A 17,770-nucleotide genomic window follows, 5' to 3' on the forward strand; every position below is an offset into this window, starting at 1 on the left:
TTTTGGCCCTTTTGCTCAGCTCCAACATTTTTTTCTCATTTAAAAAATATTGGGAGAATCCTTCTCCCTCTCAGCAAATCAATTGGGCCTCTCCTTGGTGACTCACACTCTCCTTGATACTCACACCACTGGGTAGAAATGTGCATTGCAACCTCTGCGACTTTTGCATTGCCCTAGAAACATCTCTTGCCAAGTCATCTTGCCTCTGCCTCTCGAAACAATTTGCTAGGCCTCCTGGGACTTGAGCTAGGAACTAGTTACTGAATTGATCCCTCTCCCAACAACTTGCACTGGCAAATTGGGCAACTCACACTACAGAATTCAACCTCCCTGTTGGATAATTTGGCCTTCCTTCCCTGACGTTGGAAACTGGAAAACCACGTGAGAATTTCTTTGGAAATTCTTCGTGTTGGAAACCTTGCTACTATTTGGCTCAAATTCTTCGCTTGTTGAATACTACGCACTGGGTAATTCGCATTGCATTGCTCCCTTGCTTCACAACTATAAACTGTGTCTATCTCCTTGCCATCGACTTGCTCTTACAATCTCTCGCTAGAACATCAATGACCAAGATTTAATCATGATTGATTCCTCGGATCATTTTAGACTTCATCAAGTCACTTTTTGTAAGTCTCTAGAGCAAAAATCGATTTCCTCAATTAATACTTGTTAATTAATCATTTTTCCTAAGTTAGACTTAGGAACTTTTTAATTATTGATCAATTAATTTAATTGAGAGGTTTCTAAGTGTTTTCTCTCGAAACCTTTTGTTGGTTTTGGAGATCATGTGTTCCTTAGCCTCTCTGACACATTAGAGACAAGAATACCTGGCTAATACTACCCCAAATCCATAAACTGACAACTAGAACTGTCTCCAAAACTCAACCTGCTCTACTTTTGTTTCTCGTGACTACACAAGGCCTGAAATCTCAGATAGATATGTCAGATCGAATGCATTAAAGTTGATCAAAATGGAGGGTGAACAAGCCCTATTTATATAGATTGAAGGGATATCAAGAGAGGATAGGCCGACTTGATGAAGAGGAGGGAGCCGACCCTCCAAAATTCAAATTTGAGACTCAAATTTGGAAAATTTTTGGAGCCAAAATTAACTTACTTTTGTAGGCCAACTTATTTTTCAATTAATAATCCTTTTTCCCTTGATAAGTTCTTCTTTTGCAAGCGAATGTGACTGAGATAGGCCCATCATAATTTTATTTAATTTTCTTGAAATAGAATGTCACAAATAAACCAATCAATAAGCTGTTTGTAAGATCTCCTTTGGGGCTTCTTAACCACAAAATGGGGCTCCAAGTTTGACGAGGCATATCTCCTCAACTGTTAGGAGCCATGGAGCGTGCCACCTACTATTGGAATCAACACAACGAGTAAAATTAAATGAAGATGGTCTTGAGCTTGTTGACAAATCTAGGCGCAGCTAGATTAGGTTATTTGTCTTACTTTGATAACTGCTTGTGATGTATTTTTACTTAACTTGATTAACTTCTTCATTCACTTGATTATTATTAGTGTTTTGTATTATTAAACAATTATCAAACATTGAAGATCAATGAGACAATATGACACAATATATAGGCTGTTAGCCAAGGCCAAAACCTCTCCTCTTGAGAGGAAAACCCCCAAGGATTCTTCTTTTCTTATAGAAATTCAAATGACAAATTCCAAGACCTATGACCCTTGTCAAAGTCCCCTCCAAGACCAGGTCAATCCTTCGTCCTTGATGAGCTTTCCTTCCAACAACTTTGACCTCAACAACTTCTGCAACTTTGACCTCCAACAATTTTTTTTGCAACTTCGACCCCCAATAGTTTCTTCTGCAACTTTGATCTCGAACAGTTTCTTTTGCAGAAGCCCTAGCTCTTGCATGTATGGAGAAAATAGTGATTTCTTCCTCTTTTCTTCTTTGCTTGAGTTGATCCTTTCTTCTAAGAAACTTGGCTTGCAAAGAATGACACTTGGAACCCTAACTTGACTTTTGCAATTCGGTCTTTAGCTGCTGCAATAGATGCCCTAATTATCTTGCACGTGTGAAGGATATTAGCCCAAAGGCAATCCCAAAACTTCACTTTCTCCTTCTCCTTCTTTGATAGGTATTCGACTTCCTTTTTCGTCCTCTTCTCCTCTTAGATCAAACTTCTTGAGAACTGATTGGATGATCTTCAAATGAGGTTGAAGTCTTCTTATATATAGAATTTTTTCTAGGTCGAATTGTTGCCTTTAGGCCGATTTGTTCTTTTGATGATGACAAGGTCTTGGAGGGTCTATTTGATGCTTTTGAATTTACATAAATTCTCTTTACAAGATGTAACATGCCCAAAAGGGTCTTCCATACATGACATTGACTCAATTGACTTGTAGACTCAATGACAAGCTCTAGAAGCACTCAATGGGTGCTTGACCTATAAATAAATTTTCATTAAACATGAAATCCATGCCTCAAGAATCACAATAATAAATTATTTTTTCTCTTTACATCAAATACATAAAGTGATGATTACATATGTTATTATGAAGACCGAAACTAGCTACATATTTCAACACTCCCTCTTAACTAGGGAGTTATTCATAATCTATACATGGTACTTAGACATTGTCATATTGAAGAATTCTCATACGAAGAGTCGGATTGGTTAGCCATCTCATAAACTACTTTCTTAGCTTATTCCAAAGCATCTCATCATACCAACCAACATTGTCACATAGCAAGGCCTTAACTAACAACTCTATCTCGCCACAAGATCATAGCACAATGTTGGCGAGACCAATGGCTGATAGACACCATCATCATTGTCTCTCAAGGCACGTATCCCACTTGGGTGTTCAAAGAGTATGTCCTTTTAGGACAATTCCTATCTTGGAATAACACATCCTTAAGGAATTTCCTCTTTGACTAGTCTTGCCTATTGGATGCCCTACCACATCCTCAAAGAATTTCATAATCAATCTCAGATGCTTACCCAATTCTCCATTCTTTCTTCGTAACACGAAGAAAGAATGATGTGTCTATCTCTCCCTCTTAACTAGGGAGGATATACTCATTCCTACAAAGGAATATACTCAAGCTCCCTCTTAACCAGGGACTTGACCACACTCCCTCTTAACTAGGGACTTGTTTCCGACAACAACTATCTGCTCTTTGGTGGAGATCATGGTACTATCAATTGCTAGTAGGGCTCCTCCTTTTGATGTCATGAACTTCATCCTTTTCATTATGGAGCCTTCATCTTCTAGATCTTCTTCGTAGGGCATCAACCATCCACCACTTTCCTTCAACGAACCATAGGGTTGAACCAATATTCATGTCATCCTTCTCTTCGTTGGAAAGTGATCTTCTAGTCCACTTCTGGTTTTTCTTTATATAGCTACCTCTTCCAAGTCATGTATCTTTTTGGATCTTCCATGCATTCCCATGAGTACTAGTTGTAGGTGGCATCTACAACTCTCTTACGGTAGCCCTGTTTCAACCCAACCAGATAATTTCAAAAATCAAAATGAATGTCAAATCAAAGTTACCTTTTATGATAGCCTTTCATCATGACCTCTGCTTCTTGCAACATCAACATCTTGCACATTCATAGACAAATCTCCAAGACTTGCAATGTTAGGGGTATCCTTCCTTTACAAGCTTTATTAAGGTCTTTATATCTTCTTTATGGAGATGTCATAGCTAATTCTTCTAGATATCAGATGTTGATTACTTATATTATCTTATGTGACTATCTTGCACAATTTATTCTTCCTTTCTTCACATATTGTTCCCCAGGAACTTCTATACATAGTTCCTTCATCTTGTCAACCGCCTCATATTCCATGTGAGGTCATATTATGTTGATTTCATCTTATCGATATGTGAACTAGTTCAAAGCATATGACTTCATGCATCTTTCTAAAGGAAGAGGTCCTTCTCTTTTGATAATGTTCATGAGATAAAGCATTCAATCCTTCTAATTGTAACTATATGATGACATGACCTAGTCTATCAAATACATACATACCTCTTTTCTCCTTTTGGTCATCTAGACTTCCTTCAACAACTTCCTTTTCTTGCTTGAAAGTACTTCAACCATCTTGACATGATACACTCCTTTGTCACCATACCATCATCCTTCTGAACAATGATCCCACACAAGGTGGAATGTTGACTATCAACGAGACATTTGCTTCTTCCAAGTAGAGGTGAACCTTCTAATGAAGATTCCAATACAAGATCTTGATTATCCTCATCCTGCAAATGCTCCTTCCTAATGATGATGATGTATGATTTCTTTCTTTCTATCTTTTATCATGCTAGATGACTTTCTTCCAATCATATATACTTCCACTTCAGTTGCCTTTTTCATGCTTTCAATGAGGATAGCATGAGCTACTTTCTTTCTATCATATTGATTGCTTTCAACCATGTACACTTCTACTTCAGCTATTCTTTCAAGCTTTTATAATCATGTCATGAGCTCTTTTTTGCTTCAAACATATGCTTCTAATATGATGCATCTTGTCATACTTACAATGCTTCTTATCATGATAACTATGTTTTACAAAATTGAAAAGAAGTAAGTGAAGGAGATTATCTCAATCATAGCAGAGATCTTTCACTTCCTCCTTTGATTTCTTCTCTTCAGGTTCTTCCACTTCTTCGGTGACATGGGCCTCATTTCTTTCTTTTCTCTTCTTGTTGTCCTTCTTAAGTTTAGGACAATATCTCTTGAAATGGCCATATTCCTAACATCTGTAACATTGGATATTAGACAAATTGATCTTTTTTTTTTTCAAGGACCAAATTTTCCAAACTTTCCTTTTTTCTTAGCCATGGCAGCAAATGCTTGAACTTGTTCATTGATCCAACATCGCTTTTTTCTTTCAACCTAATTTCTTCAATCACACATAATGACCAAAGTTCACTGAATGGTGGGGTGGCTTCTTTCTTTCCATAAATACTCGATAAAAAGTTGCCCCATTCATCAGGTAGTGCATTGAGCACAATGGTGTTCATTTCTTTATCGAACATTATTTCCCCCAACTCTTGTAGTTGATCTCTTATTTGCGACACCCTCATAAGGTATGAGGCTATCCATTCTTCTTTTGATACCTTCATCTTGTATAGCTCAATTCTCAAAGATATCACTTCTCCTGTAGTGCTTACGGAAAGCAGTTCCACCAACTTCTCATAGATTTCTTTTGATGTCCCCATCTTTGCTACGTAAGGGATGAGTGAATCATTGATTGATTCTATAAGAATTCTTTGAGCCCTTATTTCCCCCTTCATATACTTTAATAATGGTTGAGCTTGCTCTTGAGATGGCTTCGAGATAGAGACCTTTACATATTCTACAACTTCATTCTCTACGAGGATCAAATTTGTTCTCTCCTTCAATGCAAGGAAATTTGATGACCCAACCAATTTATTGCTTTCCTTGCAGAATTAAGTCATTTTGATAGTAGATTTAGGCATAGATATAAATATACTTACTTGTCAAGTGAAGATGCTCCTTTGATAATGATATCTTCAACTTGATGCCTTCTTGTTTTGATGATGATTGATGATGTTTGAAGATGACAATACTTCTTCTTCTAGAGATGCCTTTGTTCAAATATATTTGAGATGTGATCCTTTATTCAAGGAAAGGGAGATCACCTTGATTTCTTTGATGATGATGGAAATGCTTCTTCTTGCTTCCTTGGGATGTAGAATATGGAGACTTGCTTCAAATGTGTAGTCCTTCTTTTGATTGAGTGGAGATAGGGTCTTTCTTGAAAGCAGAGTCTTCGAGGTTTTCTTCTTGATGTTGCTTCTAGATGGTATGATCCTTATGATTCTCCTTAGATCTTTTTGATGGTAGTCCTTGAGCTCGACCCTCGTGTATCCTTATTCAAGCTGCCTTATCCATCTTGTTGTAGTCACCTTAACTCAGATACCATTTTAAGAAATCTAGGGGCAACTAGATTAGGTGATTTCTCGTACTTTGTTAATTGCTTGTGATGTATTTTTACTTTACTTGATTAGCTTCTTCTTTCACTTGATTATTATTAGTGTTTTCTATCATCAAACAGCTACCAAACATTGAAGATCAATGGGGCAATAGGACACAAGATATAGGATATGAGCCAGGGCCAAAACCTATCCTCTTGAGAGGAAAACCCACAATAATTCTTCTCTTCCTATAGAACTTCAATTGACGAATTCCAAGACATGAGACCCTTGTCAAAGCCCTCTCAAAGACCAAGTCAATCCTTCCTCCTTGATGAGCTTTCCTTCCAACAACTTTGACCTCAACAACTTCTGCAACTTCGACCTCCAACAATTTCTTTTGCAACTTCAACCCCTAGTAGTTCCTTCTGCAACTTGGACCCCCAACAATTTCTTTTGTAGAAACCCTAGCTCTTGAACGTTTGGAGAAAATAGTGATTTCTTCGTCTTTTCTTCTTCGCTTGAGTTGATCCTTTATTCTAAGAAACTCAGTTTGCAAAGTACGACTCTTGGAACCCTAACTTGACTTAAGCAATTCGGTCTTTAACTATTGCAATAGATGCCCTAATTATCTCGCACATGTGAAGGATATTAGCCCAAAGAAAATCTCAAAACTTCACTTTCTCCTTCTCCTTCTTTGATAGGTATTCAACTTCCTTTTTCGTCCTCTTCTCCTCTTAGATCGAACTTCTTGAGAACCGATTGGATGATCTTCAAATGAGGTCGAAGTCTTCTTATATATTGGCTTCTTTCTAGGTCAAATAGCTGCCTTTAGGCTAACATTTCCACTCATGAAAGCAGTCTTGTTCTTTTGATGATGACAAGGTCTTGGAGGGTCTAATTGACACTTTTGGCTTTACATAAATTTTCTTTACAAGATGTAACGTGGCTGTAAGGGTTTTCCATACATGACAATGACTCAATTTGTTAAAATTTGGGTACCAGAGGACAAGTGGTTCCCTAAGGCTTTGATCTTTGGCCTAGGGAAAAGTGTCCAAATTTATTTTTTTTACTTTTCTCCTAAAGTGACTTTATAAGTGGTAAAGTCAATTTAATTTAAAAGTGACTTTATAAGTGGTAAAGTTATATTCTAATTTAAAGGTGACTTTATTAAAGTGAATGAAGAATTAGAAAGTGAAAAAGTGACTATGGAAATAAAAGGCTAAGTGGGTCTGTATTTAAGTGGTTGAGTTAAAAAATAGAAAGTGAGAATTAAATGCACATTTATTCTCATCCCTAGATTTAAATGAATCTCAGCCATTAGATCTTAGGGTAACCCAAAAGGTCATTTAGAGAATAAGAGAAAAGAAGAGGAAAAGATCATTCATTCTTTCATGAGCATTTGAGAGAAAGAGAAGAGAGAGCAAGGAGAAAATTTCTGAGCAGTGAGGAAGTGAAGGAGAGCAACAAGAAGACATTTCAGTGAATTTCGGCAACAACATTTATTGGCACGCATCCCAAGGGAAAATAGTACAGCAGGAGAAAGGCACAGAAATTGAGGAAGAGGGACAACAAGTTTTGGGCACATTTTTCGAGGTTGGCCGTATAGCATTTAATGCTGTTATATTGCTGTAAAAATTTCTATTTTGGCTGTTTGTTTGGCACAATTTTCGGGGTAGAGTTCAAGCACGGAAATCGAGATAAGTTGTAATTTGTGGTTGATGGAATTTTTACTGTGTATTTCAGTTTCTCTGTAAAAGCATTTTCAGAAATAAAGAAGAGCTCTCAAACTGGTTTTCCCCAAGAATTGTAGGGGGTTTTTCCAGGGTCACATTGACCAAAAGTCATTGTGTTATTTTCTGTGTGTGGCTGTCATAATTTTGTTGTGTTTTGTTTCTGCAATTTTAGCAGTTGTAAAATCTCTAAATTTGTGTTTTTAGAAAAATATTATCATTTCCATATTTTAGAATTTTTATCATGCTTGGATTTAAAACTAAATGCATGGAGTGACAAGGAAAACTGATAACCGGAGTGGGGGTTGAAATTTCTTCGCAATTGACTTGTAGACTCAATGACTAGCCCTAGAAACACTCAATGGGTGCTTGACCTAGAAATAAATTTTCCTTGAGCATGAAACCCATGCCTCAAGAATGACAATAATAAATTTATTTTTGTTTTTACATTAAATACATAAAATCACGATTAGATATGTCATTATGAACACTGAACCTAGTTACATATTTCAACAGAGATGACCATACTGATCTTCCTAATCAATTTCCTTAATGAAAGCAAGGCTTCTTCTAGTTGCTACTTAGGTTAACATCAACAACAACCAAATTCAAATAGTTTTTTGTCACATAGAGTATAATTCCCTTTCTATTCCTATATCCTAGGAATTTTGTTTGCTAAATTTGTTCTCACCTCTCACTAAGCTGATTTTAAAAGGATAGCATGGATCTTGTTTTATTTCTTCTAATCGTTACGCACTTTCTTAATGATTGAGATAATTATTCTCTTAGTTCTCTCGTTGATGTCTCACTTTTGATTTATAGTTGTAACTAAAATCTAGTGTATATGATACATGTCAAAGACTAGAGACCAACAGTTGTTTACTATGTAGCAAGAGAAGGGAATTTGCATTTCTTAGTTTTTTGAAGCATGCTTTGCAGTTGAAGGATTTGGAATATTCACCAATATTGTGAGAGAGAGAGAGAGAGGGGAGGGGTGTCAAACAATATTGGACACTTTTTACCATTTTAAACATATAATGTAGACATTAACAATTGATAACACCATTCGACAAAGCATAACATCATACATGGTACACGAGATTTTTATGTGGAAACCCAAAGGAGAGAAAACCAAGGAACACTTTTAATATATGTCTCAAAGATTAATCAACATGAAGCACAAATTTCCAAAATTCTCCAGTAACAACTAGGAGGCACCAACCCCTTGGTTTTATTAGCTTCGATTGAAAGGATGCACCAACACCTTGCAAGCACCAACTTGCTCGCCTAGCACCACCTTGAAGATTGAAGATGTTCTCAGGGTCCAACTTGAAGGAGTCTTCAATCTCCTTAGTGCACCACCCAGCCACCCCTAAGATAATATAATATATTATAATAGCTAAACACGTTGCTCGACACTTGATCACTATCCAAAGACTGCAATACAATCCCTCTTTGCCACACAAATCACTCAACAACACATCAAGTGATAGCTCATCAATAGCATGTCAAACCCTAGTAGCATCTCGAACTCTGGCAACGACCAACATACCTACTATGATCATCAACTCGGAAATACAACCATTTTTTGCTTAAAACCTTAGTAGCAACATCTACTTTGACACTCTATCGATCAACATATGAATACAACACAATCAAATTGATAACATAACTCAACGATACATATTAAACTCAACAATACATGTCACGGTCAACTCTAGTGGCAACAAATCCACTCTCATCATCTCAACCAACATACATATATCTCTGTTACACTTATCGAGCATTGGATTACTAAACAATACGATTGCCTTAGCAACAAATACGTGGAAATACATAGCGGCTTACAAGAACATACAAACATGGTATCAATGAAGGCTCTCTACAATATAAACTCTAGATATCACATGGAACAAGTAGCAATAGTCTTAGATGATCTGGAATTACACTCCCTCAAATCACGAGACAACATAATAGGTTCAATACAACAAAGAAACAATCACCATGTTATCAACCTTATCACATTGTCAATACTAAATGGTCACACCTTATTAATGTCTATTCAACAGATTAATACTAAATGTCGATAATTTCTGGTTTCAATAGTACCTGTAGGATGCTTCAACAATAAGTAGTCATCACGAGGGATCAACTTTGCTACAATATAAACACACTTGTTAGATAAAAATTTGGTAAGCACATGGAAACATACTCAAGTTTAGGCCAACAACAAAAATAGAATCACTTTGTCCCTTTGCCCTTATTGTCATCACCGAGTGAACACAACTTCAAATAAATTTTACTAGGAGTAAATTACACATACATTTTTGTCTTATGTATCATAATTGGACTTAAGTGCTTTACTTCATCATGTGACAATAACGATCTTTTATCTCTGTATGCCCTCAGATCATCAATGCTATTGTAGAGGACATACTTTTGGACAATGTATGTGCCTCGTTGATATGTCTTGAGATTGTCCTTAGCTCTACCCTCAAAAGTGTTAAAAAAAAACCTTAATTAGTCCTTTAATTTTGCTTAAAGAGTGTGGCTTACCTAGCCTTCAACATCATTTTTAACTTAGCCTTTAGATAACGACCTAATCTGCTTTTTAACGACTGCTCACTCAGTTGATTGACCTGACCTAAACAACCCTTACTTTGTCCTCTGGATGCGGCGCAAGCATGCTCGATTTGTGGCTCAAAGAAACCTTAGAATGTGGCGTCAACAACACCTTTTTTGTGGCTATATCAAGCCCAAACTCAGCCTTACAGTGGCCTTTCCAACGGTCTAGAACAAATCCAAAATTTGCCCTTCCTGTGGTCAAGTATGTTGAGAAATGTAATTGGTTTCGGTCTTCATAATTGTTGTACTCATTTCAATATGTATCCTATGTAACAAACAAGAAAAAGAAAAAGAAAATTATTATTATTAAAGCATGGGTTTCATGCTTATTATTGATGGGTTTTTAGGTAAAAGCACGTCTTTATGCTTCTAGGATTTGTTAGGTCTTAGGATTTATTGTCATGAGTCAAAGGAATCAACATCATGTTTATAAGATCCTTTCGGGCAATTTGTAATTTTGAAAAAAAAAATTATTCTTGAGTCTAGACAGTCCTGGAATCTGCGAGAGTGCAAGTCAACCTTGGGACCCTCAAGCCGGCCTAAAGGAGGAAATTCGACCCCTTGAGAAGGCTATATAAAGAGTATTTCGACTTCATTTGGAGAAACACACTCACACAAGTTCAATGTATAGTTGGGAAAGGCAAAAGAAGGAGAGTGAAGTTCTAGGAGAAGTTGGGAGGACAAAATTTGTTGTTTCTAGGCTCTATCTCTCTCACACGTGCGAAAGTCTAGGGTTTTTGGGTTGCAGAAACAAGCCGAGATTGAAAGTTCGAGTTGCTAGAGGACGAATTGCACAATTTGTAGCTAGAAGAGGGAAAACCCTTGTTTAGATCTCGTTGACCTTGAGAGAGTTGTCTTGCTCTAAGTAGGTCTCAGAAGGAGGTTGTATAGGGTTTCTACGAAGTTGCTAGGTCGAAGTAGATGGGTTGAAGTTACAGCTCGGATAACTGTAGTTGGGAAGTTGAAGTTGTAGATCAAGTAGCTGTGTTGTTGCTGGTAGGTCGAAGTTGTAAGGAAGAAGCAAGAAATGCCATGAGGAAGGGTCAACTTGGTACTGGGAGAAGGACTTGGTCTAGGATTGGGTCATTGTATCTCATTTGAAGTAGATTCTAACAGAAGAGTTTTTAGGTTTTCCCCTTGGAAGGGTTTTTCCTTGGCTGAGAGCCTACATATGTGTCCTCTTTTGTTGTTGTTTCTTGATATTGTTTGATGAAAAGATCTAACTAAAGAACATAAAGAAGATAACTAAAGATTCACAAGCAAGTATCAAGGATAAAGAAAATAAGATATAATAAGTTGCCAATTCACATTTTCTAACAAGAATAGGTTCAAAATTTGGCCTTATTGCGGCCCTTCTTGCACCCTAAACTTTGCCTCATGTTGCCACTTGCTTAGGCCTAATTCGGCCTTATCTTTGTGGCCGACATAGACTGATTTGGTCGAGAGCTCTTCCCTTACTCGACCTCAAATTACCTCAGACTAGGTCTTTGATTATGCCTTATAAACTTGGTCTTGACCTTGCATATCACTTCCCAAAGGGTAAAACAATTAAAACGAAAAACCCTTCAGAAACTCGACCTTGTTCCAAATCATCAATTTCGCCCTTGGCCTCGCGAAATCATAGATCAAATTATGTGAAAGATGTTGCAAGAATAATACCTTGGAGGGTATACAATTGCCTTTTTTGTACTTGAAAAGGCGGGGGGGGGGGGGGGGGGGGGGGGGGGAGCATAAAAGGAGGGCTAACTTGCCTTAGAAAATTTCAGATTTAATTTAAAAATTCCCCCATGACGGGGCCGACCTGAATAACTTGTTTTAAAATCAATTTCAAAATAAAAACCTCCTTTTGAGGGTTGACTTGGTCAACATTTTGTAACAACTAGAACCTAATAAAATTTATCAATGCCCAATATATTTTCATTTAATTTTTTATGCCATTGTTTTGGATCGTGTCATCATCCATTTTGGGGCACCATGACTAGACTTTAGGGCTTCAGCTTTGAGAGGGCATATCTCTTCAACCGTGAGGAACCACGTGGCGTACGACCTATACCATAGGAAACGACATGACGAGTACTATTACCCTGTGATGCTCTTGCTTGCAAATTCATTGCTCTACCCATTCATTTATCTCAACAAGTGCAGGGCATCTTGATCACACCATTAGGGCTTCTAGGCTTTGAGCTTCCTTCACTTCCGGGGCTTCTTGTCCATTGGAACTTCCAATTACTGTAATCCATTTATGTATATTAAAAGCATTCAAGTTAAAGTGTTCATAATGACAACACCATTCAACAATCTTCCCCCCCCCCCCCCACCCCCCCCTTTGTCATTGATAGCAACACTCATATTCCCCCTACGATTACTGCTCCCGATGTCTCCATGCTTCTAATCTTCCTCTCTTGATTTCTCTCCCGACTTTGACATCCATGGGAAAGGGAAATTCTCACTAATCTCAATTTTCAGATGTCTCATAAATCCATCCTTGTCCATGTGCAATGAAACTGCTGTAACACTGATTAATCTGTCACTTCGCTATTCTGACTACTTCAAATTTGCTGCAATACATGTAATCATGAGCCATTGAACTATACCTGAATAAATCAACCTATTTGACATGAGACATTCCACGAATATGTCATTAAACCACTGTGAATCAACTTTCCCAAAACAATTGCTCGAAGGATAGATCTTCAAATTTGTAGTTGCTGCTACTTACACTCCCCTTCTTCAACATTCACAACATTGGGGGTGTCCAAGCTAGATTGTTTAGAATGATATATGGACTCGCTGTGCTGCAAGATCATTCTCAACCTTGACATCTTCCTTGGTACTTGTATGGTCTTGTAACTTTACAAATCTTGTGAGCATGGCCTTTGCGATTTCTTCATTCACTTGTTATTCTTGTTTTTGTTTTCTTCTTTAAACCTATACTTTCTGTTGATGATGCCAATTGAATATTTATCTTTTGTTCTTGTAAACTTGCTTCTAGGGGTTTGATAATGACCTGATTATCATCCCTGTCATAAACTTTGCAATCCATAGCCTTATGCCCAAAATTTGTACATGAAAAAGAATAAATAGGAAATATACTAGGGTATTTGGATGAGATGGTTTGCCTTGATGAAGTTGATCTTCTGAAGACATTCTTTCTTGGAGGAGGTTCAATTCTTTGCAGATCTTTGTACTTGAATTCATCAGCTCAACTCCTTGGAGCAACAACACTTTCAATCTTCCTTCTATCTCTCACATTGATTTTCCCTTTGAAGAATGATGACTTTGCTTTCAGGCGTCTCTTCAACCTTGCTCTATGGGGGCTTGGAACTTGTGCTTTTGTTGCATGGAGCTTCACTTGTCAAAGTACCTTCTCTTCTTTCTACCTCTTTTGCCTTCATCTTTAAGCGAGCAATTTATTGTTCCCTTTCATCAATGATATGATTCTTCTTTTTAGCATCCCGCATTTGCTCCTTTTGCCATTCATTAGGCATGTTTATTTCAGTTAGAGCTGCGTCAAGTTCTTTTAGCTTTTGAATAACTTTTGCTTGATAGTCCTAAACCTGACTTTTCAAAATTTCTTCTCCCTTTCTGCCTCCTCTAGTTGAAGTCCTAGGAGGGATCTTCTTTTTTGAGTATATGATTTTTTCCTTGTTCTTATGTCCACTTCTCCTTCTTCTTCATGATCATGATCATCATCTTCATCTTCATCTGCATGCTTCTATAAGTAAAGATTTTAAAGCTTCTCCCAAAGCCTTTTGGCTGATGAGCATTGATCCACTTTGGTTTTCACAGAATCTGGCAGAGCACTTAGAATGACATCCATTGCTTTTGTATTGTACCTTCTTGATTCATCAGTAGATGTGTTTCCAAAAGTAACATAATCCCATATATAATATCCAAGAGCTTTCAAATAGACTTTCATTATGGATTCCCATATTTCATATTTTGTTCAATCAAAAAAGGGAGTTGGACCAACTTGTTTCTCTTCATTAGTTGTAACATATTCTAAAACTAGTACAATGCTGTAGACTTCGTTTGATCGTTTGGATGCGTGCTTCCTTGACTTTCCCACCTCTGTTCTCTTGAGATTTGCCTTCTTGTTGTTAGGTTAAAATTGAAGGAACTCAATTTGATATGAATTGTTGGAATATTCACCAATATGGAGGGAGGTTGGTGAATCAATATTGGACACTTTTTACCATTTTGAACATATCATGTAAACATTAACAATTAACAATACCATTCAACAAAGCATAACATCATACACAGTACATGAGATTTTTATATGGAAATCCAAATGGGAGAAAGCCGCAAAACACTTTTAATATATGTCTCAGAGATTACATCAACAATGTGAAAATTTCCTTGAAATTTCAACAACTGGAATTTATCCTCCTAATTGATGTCAATTTAATTGTTTGTGACAATTAACGAATAAATCACATTGCAATTCTTCACAATATAAATATGTTGTAGAAGTAAAATGAGGAAATGAGAAATAGATGCAAACACAAAAAAATTGACACCATTATTTTGGACTGAAAAGTCCTCGAAAAACCCCCTAAAGGAAAACCAGTGCAACAAATGAGGGTTTATTTTATTATGTAGCAAAATTTTGAGAGTACAATATATATATGCCAAACTGGCAATCTTCCAACAAATATCTGGCAAAATATCTAAGAAATAATTTTCCCTCTGTAGATCAACTTAGCCCCTGTGGCCTTTGCTCGAACCCTCTCCGACAACTCACACTTTGCCTGTAATTCACATTGCCTGGCTGGGTAATTTGCATTGTTTGCACTTCAACTCTAACTCAGCCGTCCAACCTCCCTCTGCCTTTGGGAGTGACTAGCTCTGCCTCCTAGATGATCTCCCCACCTTCGACAACTGAAATGACCTCTCTTTCGGCACTGGCACTATGGTTTTTGGCTTCTTGAGCCCTCTCTACAGTTAATATGACCTCCTCTCTCTTACCTCTCTAACACTGGAGAAATGTTGGAAAATTCTCCCCAAGAATTTTTCTGCTGCTCCCTCTTTTCGATGCTTTCCCTCTGGCTAGAACTTTTCCCTAGTTGAATCTTTGCGCACTGGGTAGCTCAATCTGCCTTGCTGTCTTTCTTGCAACTGTGTGTCTATCTCCATCCCATCGACTTTCTCTTATAATCTCTTGCTGGAGCATCAACGACCAAGATCTAATCATGATCAATAGCTAAGATCATCTTAGACTTGATCGAAGTCATTTTCTAGAAGTCTCTAGAGCATAAGTCAATCTCCTCAATTAATTGTTGTTAATTAATCAATTTTCTTAAGTTAAACGTAGACATTTTTTAATTATTGATCAATTAACTTAATTGAGTGGTTTCTAGGTGTTTTCTCTTGAAACCTTTTTTGGGTTTTGGAGATTTCCAGTTCCTTAGCCTCTTAGACACAAATCGAGACTAGAACACATGTTCGATGCTATCATGTCTTCCAAAATCTATCAAACAAGAACCACCAACTTCCAAGATTCTCTAGCAAAGCCTGGAAGGAGGCACCAACCCCTTGGTTTTATTAGCTCTGACTGAAAGGATGCACCAACACCGTGCAAGCACTTTTATTTGTTGATGAAGTGATGTCATTATCCATTGTTAAGTAGTTAATGAGATTTAAATTAAAAAATAAATTATAAATTGACATTATGAAATGAATGCAAGTTAATAAAAAACAATTTTTAATTAAAATGCATTACTGGCATGGTTCCAATTTTATATCCTAGATTAATAGGTGTTTAGTATCTTACCATCAAAGTCGTGTATTTTTTTTTGTCCAATAGCCTTTTGAAAGTATAGTTGAAAAGTTGAAAGCTTGTAATTATCCAGATATTACTTTGGGAAAAACAACACATTTATTATGCACATTAACACCATTGATGGCTTCTAAATGTACTTGCAGGGTGTTGCAGCAACTAACCTTGGGATATCTATATATATATATATATATATATATATATATATATATATATATATAAAGAGAGAGAGAGAGGCATTGAATGATTTCCTGACTAGAATTGCTGCTAACAATTACCTTTTGAATTGTCTCAATTGGATTTTAAAACTACATTGGTTTAATATTTAATGAATTTTATGCAAACCATAAGTTGGTAAAATTTTAGTCTGATGTATGGATGTAATCATTTGCATGGATTATGCATTTCAGAGTTTATTTTAGAAAGTTCTATTGTAACCTGCTTTCTTATTTGAATAGCAAATCATAAGGCGTATTTGTATGAGCTAATGTCTTTATTTGAGTGTTCTGTTTTGCACTAATTCAGTATCGTGACGGGAAATATGATCAATCGATTTCAAAGAACATACTGGATTGACCTCCTTGTTGGTTTTCACATTATTGAAAGCCTATGAAATAAATTCATTTCGAATATCTATCAAGACATTTGAAATTGTGCAAACTTTATCGTAAGCTACAACTTAGAATCGATGATTTGATATGAAAAGAGACTCTAATTTCATCTCTTGCATGTTTGGATGACATTTGTTTTCGTTTTGAATCTTCTGGTCCTTATCTCAGTAAAATTTCAATCTCTTTAATTTGAAAAATTAAGGACATAACTTGACTGATAGTTGGTAATCCAAACCTGTGAGCTATTTTGATACCCTCTATATGTGTCCAAGGTTCCGTTTAGAATTTATCTATGTCTTAATATTGGTAATGCATCGGTCTGCTCATTTGAAACATATGTTATTGACGACTTGTTTGCACCATGGTTTTTTTTTGTAAGCATTCATAGGCTGTTATTATAAAATTGCTCATGCCTTCAATACAGGATGTAGGCTTCTCTATGCCTCTCTGTAGCATGGAAGTGGAGCAAGCTACAACAGAGGATTTGCAGGAGTTATCCGAGTTTGAGAAAATAAATCCTGGGCAGGTTAGTGTTTTATTCTCATGGACTGAAAAGTGGTTTTATTTCTTCAATTATTAAAATCCCTCTGACCACAAATTTTCTGTTCTAGCCTTATAAGGAATTATAGTCTTCAGAGATTTCTATACGAAGTCATTCAAGCTGAATTGGTTTTGAACACGTGTATACAGACTCGAGTTGTTGACTCCATGCCTGATATTGACAATACTTCTCAATCACTTTTGGCATTTATTGGAAATGAAAATGTACATGGACTCTATGATTTCTTGCTTAATCACAGGCAGGTCTCTTTTTCCATTTGCTTTTTCATGTGGGTTTCCTACTTCTTGTATTGAAACATAATCACACTTGTATGAGTGAATTTGATCCGAATCACAAATGTTCACAGGTCATTTCTCAGCTCAGTAGCTTGTGTTGATGTTCCATTATTATATTCGCCAGTGGCATTTCAGAATGCATCACTTCATGTGCCAGAAGTGAGTAATCGTACCTGTTACTTCAAGAGTATGACCGTGTTTACTAAATAGCTACGACGGATGCCTCATGCCTGTATTTAACTTTCATCTTTCACAG

At 36.7% G+C, this 17,770-nt stretch overlaps 1 protein-coding gene across 2 annotated transcripts in view; it reads left to right on the plus strand.

The window, feature by feature from the left end:
* LOC149256997 (uncharacterized) overlaps positions 1-17,547 on the plus strand; it is an 89,302-nt gene extending 71,755 nt beyond the window's left edge. For both annotated transcript variants that reach the window (XM_089413417.1, XM_089413422.1), the window contains exons 10-11: positions 17,102-17,203; positions 17,368-17,547. In XM_089413417.1, the coding sequence (XP_089269543.1) occupies positions 17,102-17,203; positions 17,368-17,532 (267 nt within the window). In that variant the 3' untranslated portion in view covers positions 17,533-17,547. The remainder of the gene's footprint in view (positions 1-17,101; positions 17,204-17,367) is intronic.
* Positions 17,548-17,770: the final 223 nt, after the last annotated feature.

Source organism: Pinus tabuliformis, chromosome 6 (assembly GCF_031772625.1).
Source record: "Pinus tabuliformis cultivar Carrire ecotype Pingquan chromosome 6, CPIR1, whole genome shotgun sequence".
Taxonomy (NCBI): Eukaryota; Viridiplantae; Streptophyta; class Pinopsida; order Pinales; family Pinaceae; genus Pinus; species Pinus tabuliformis.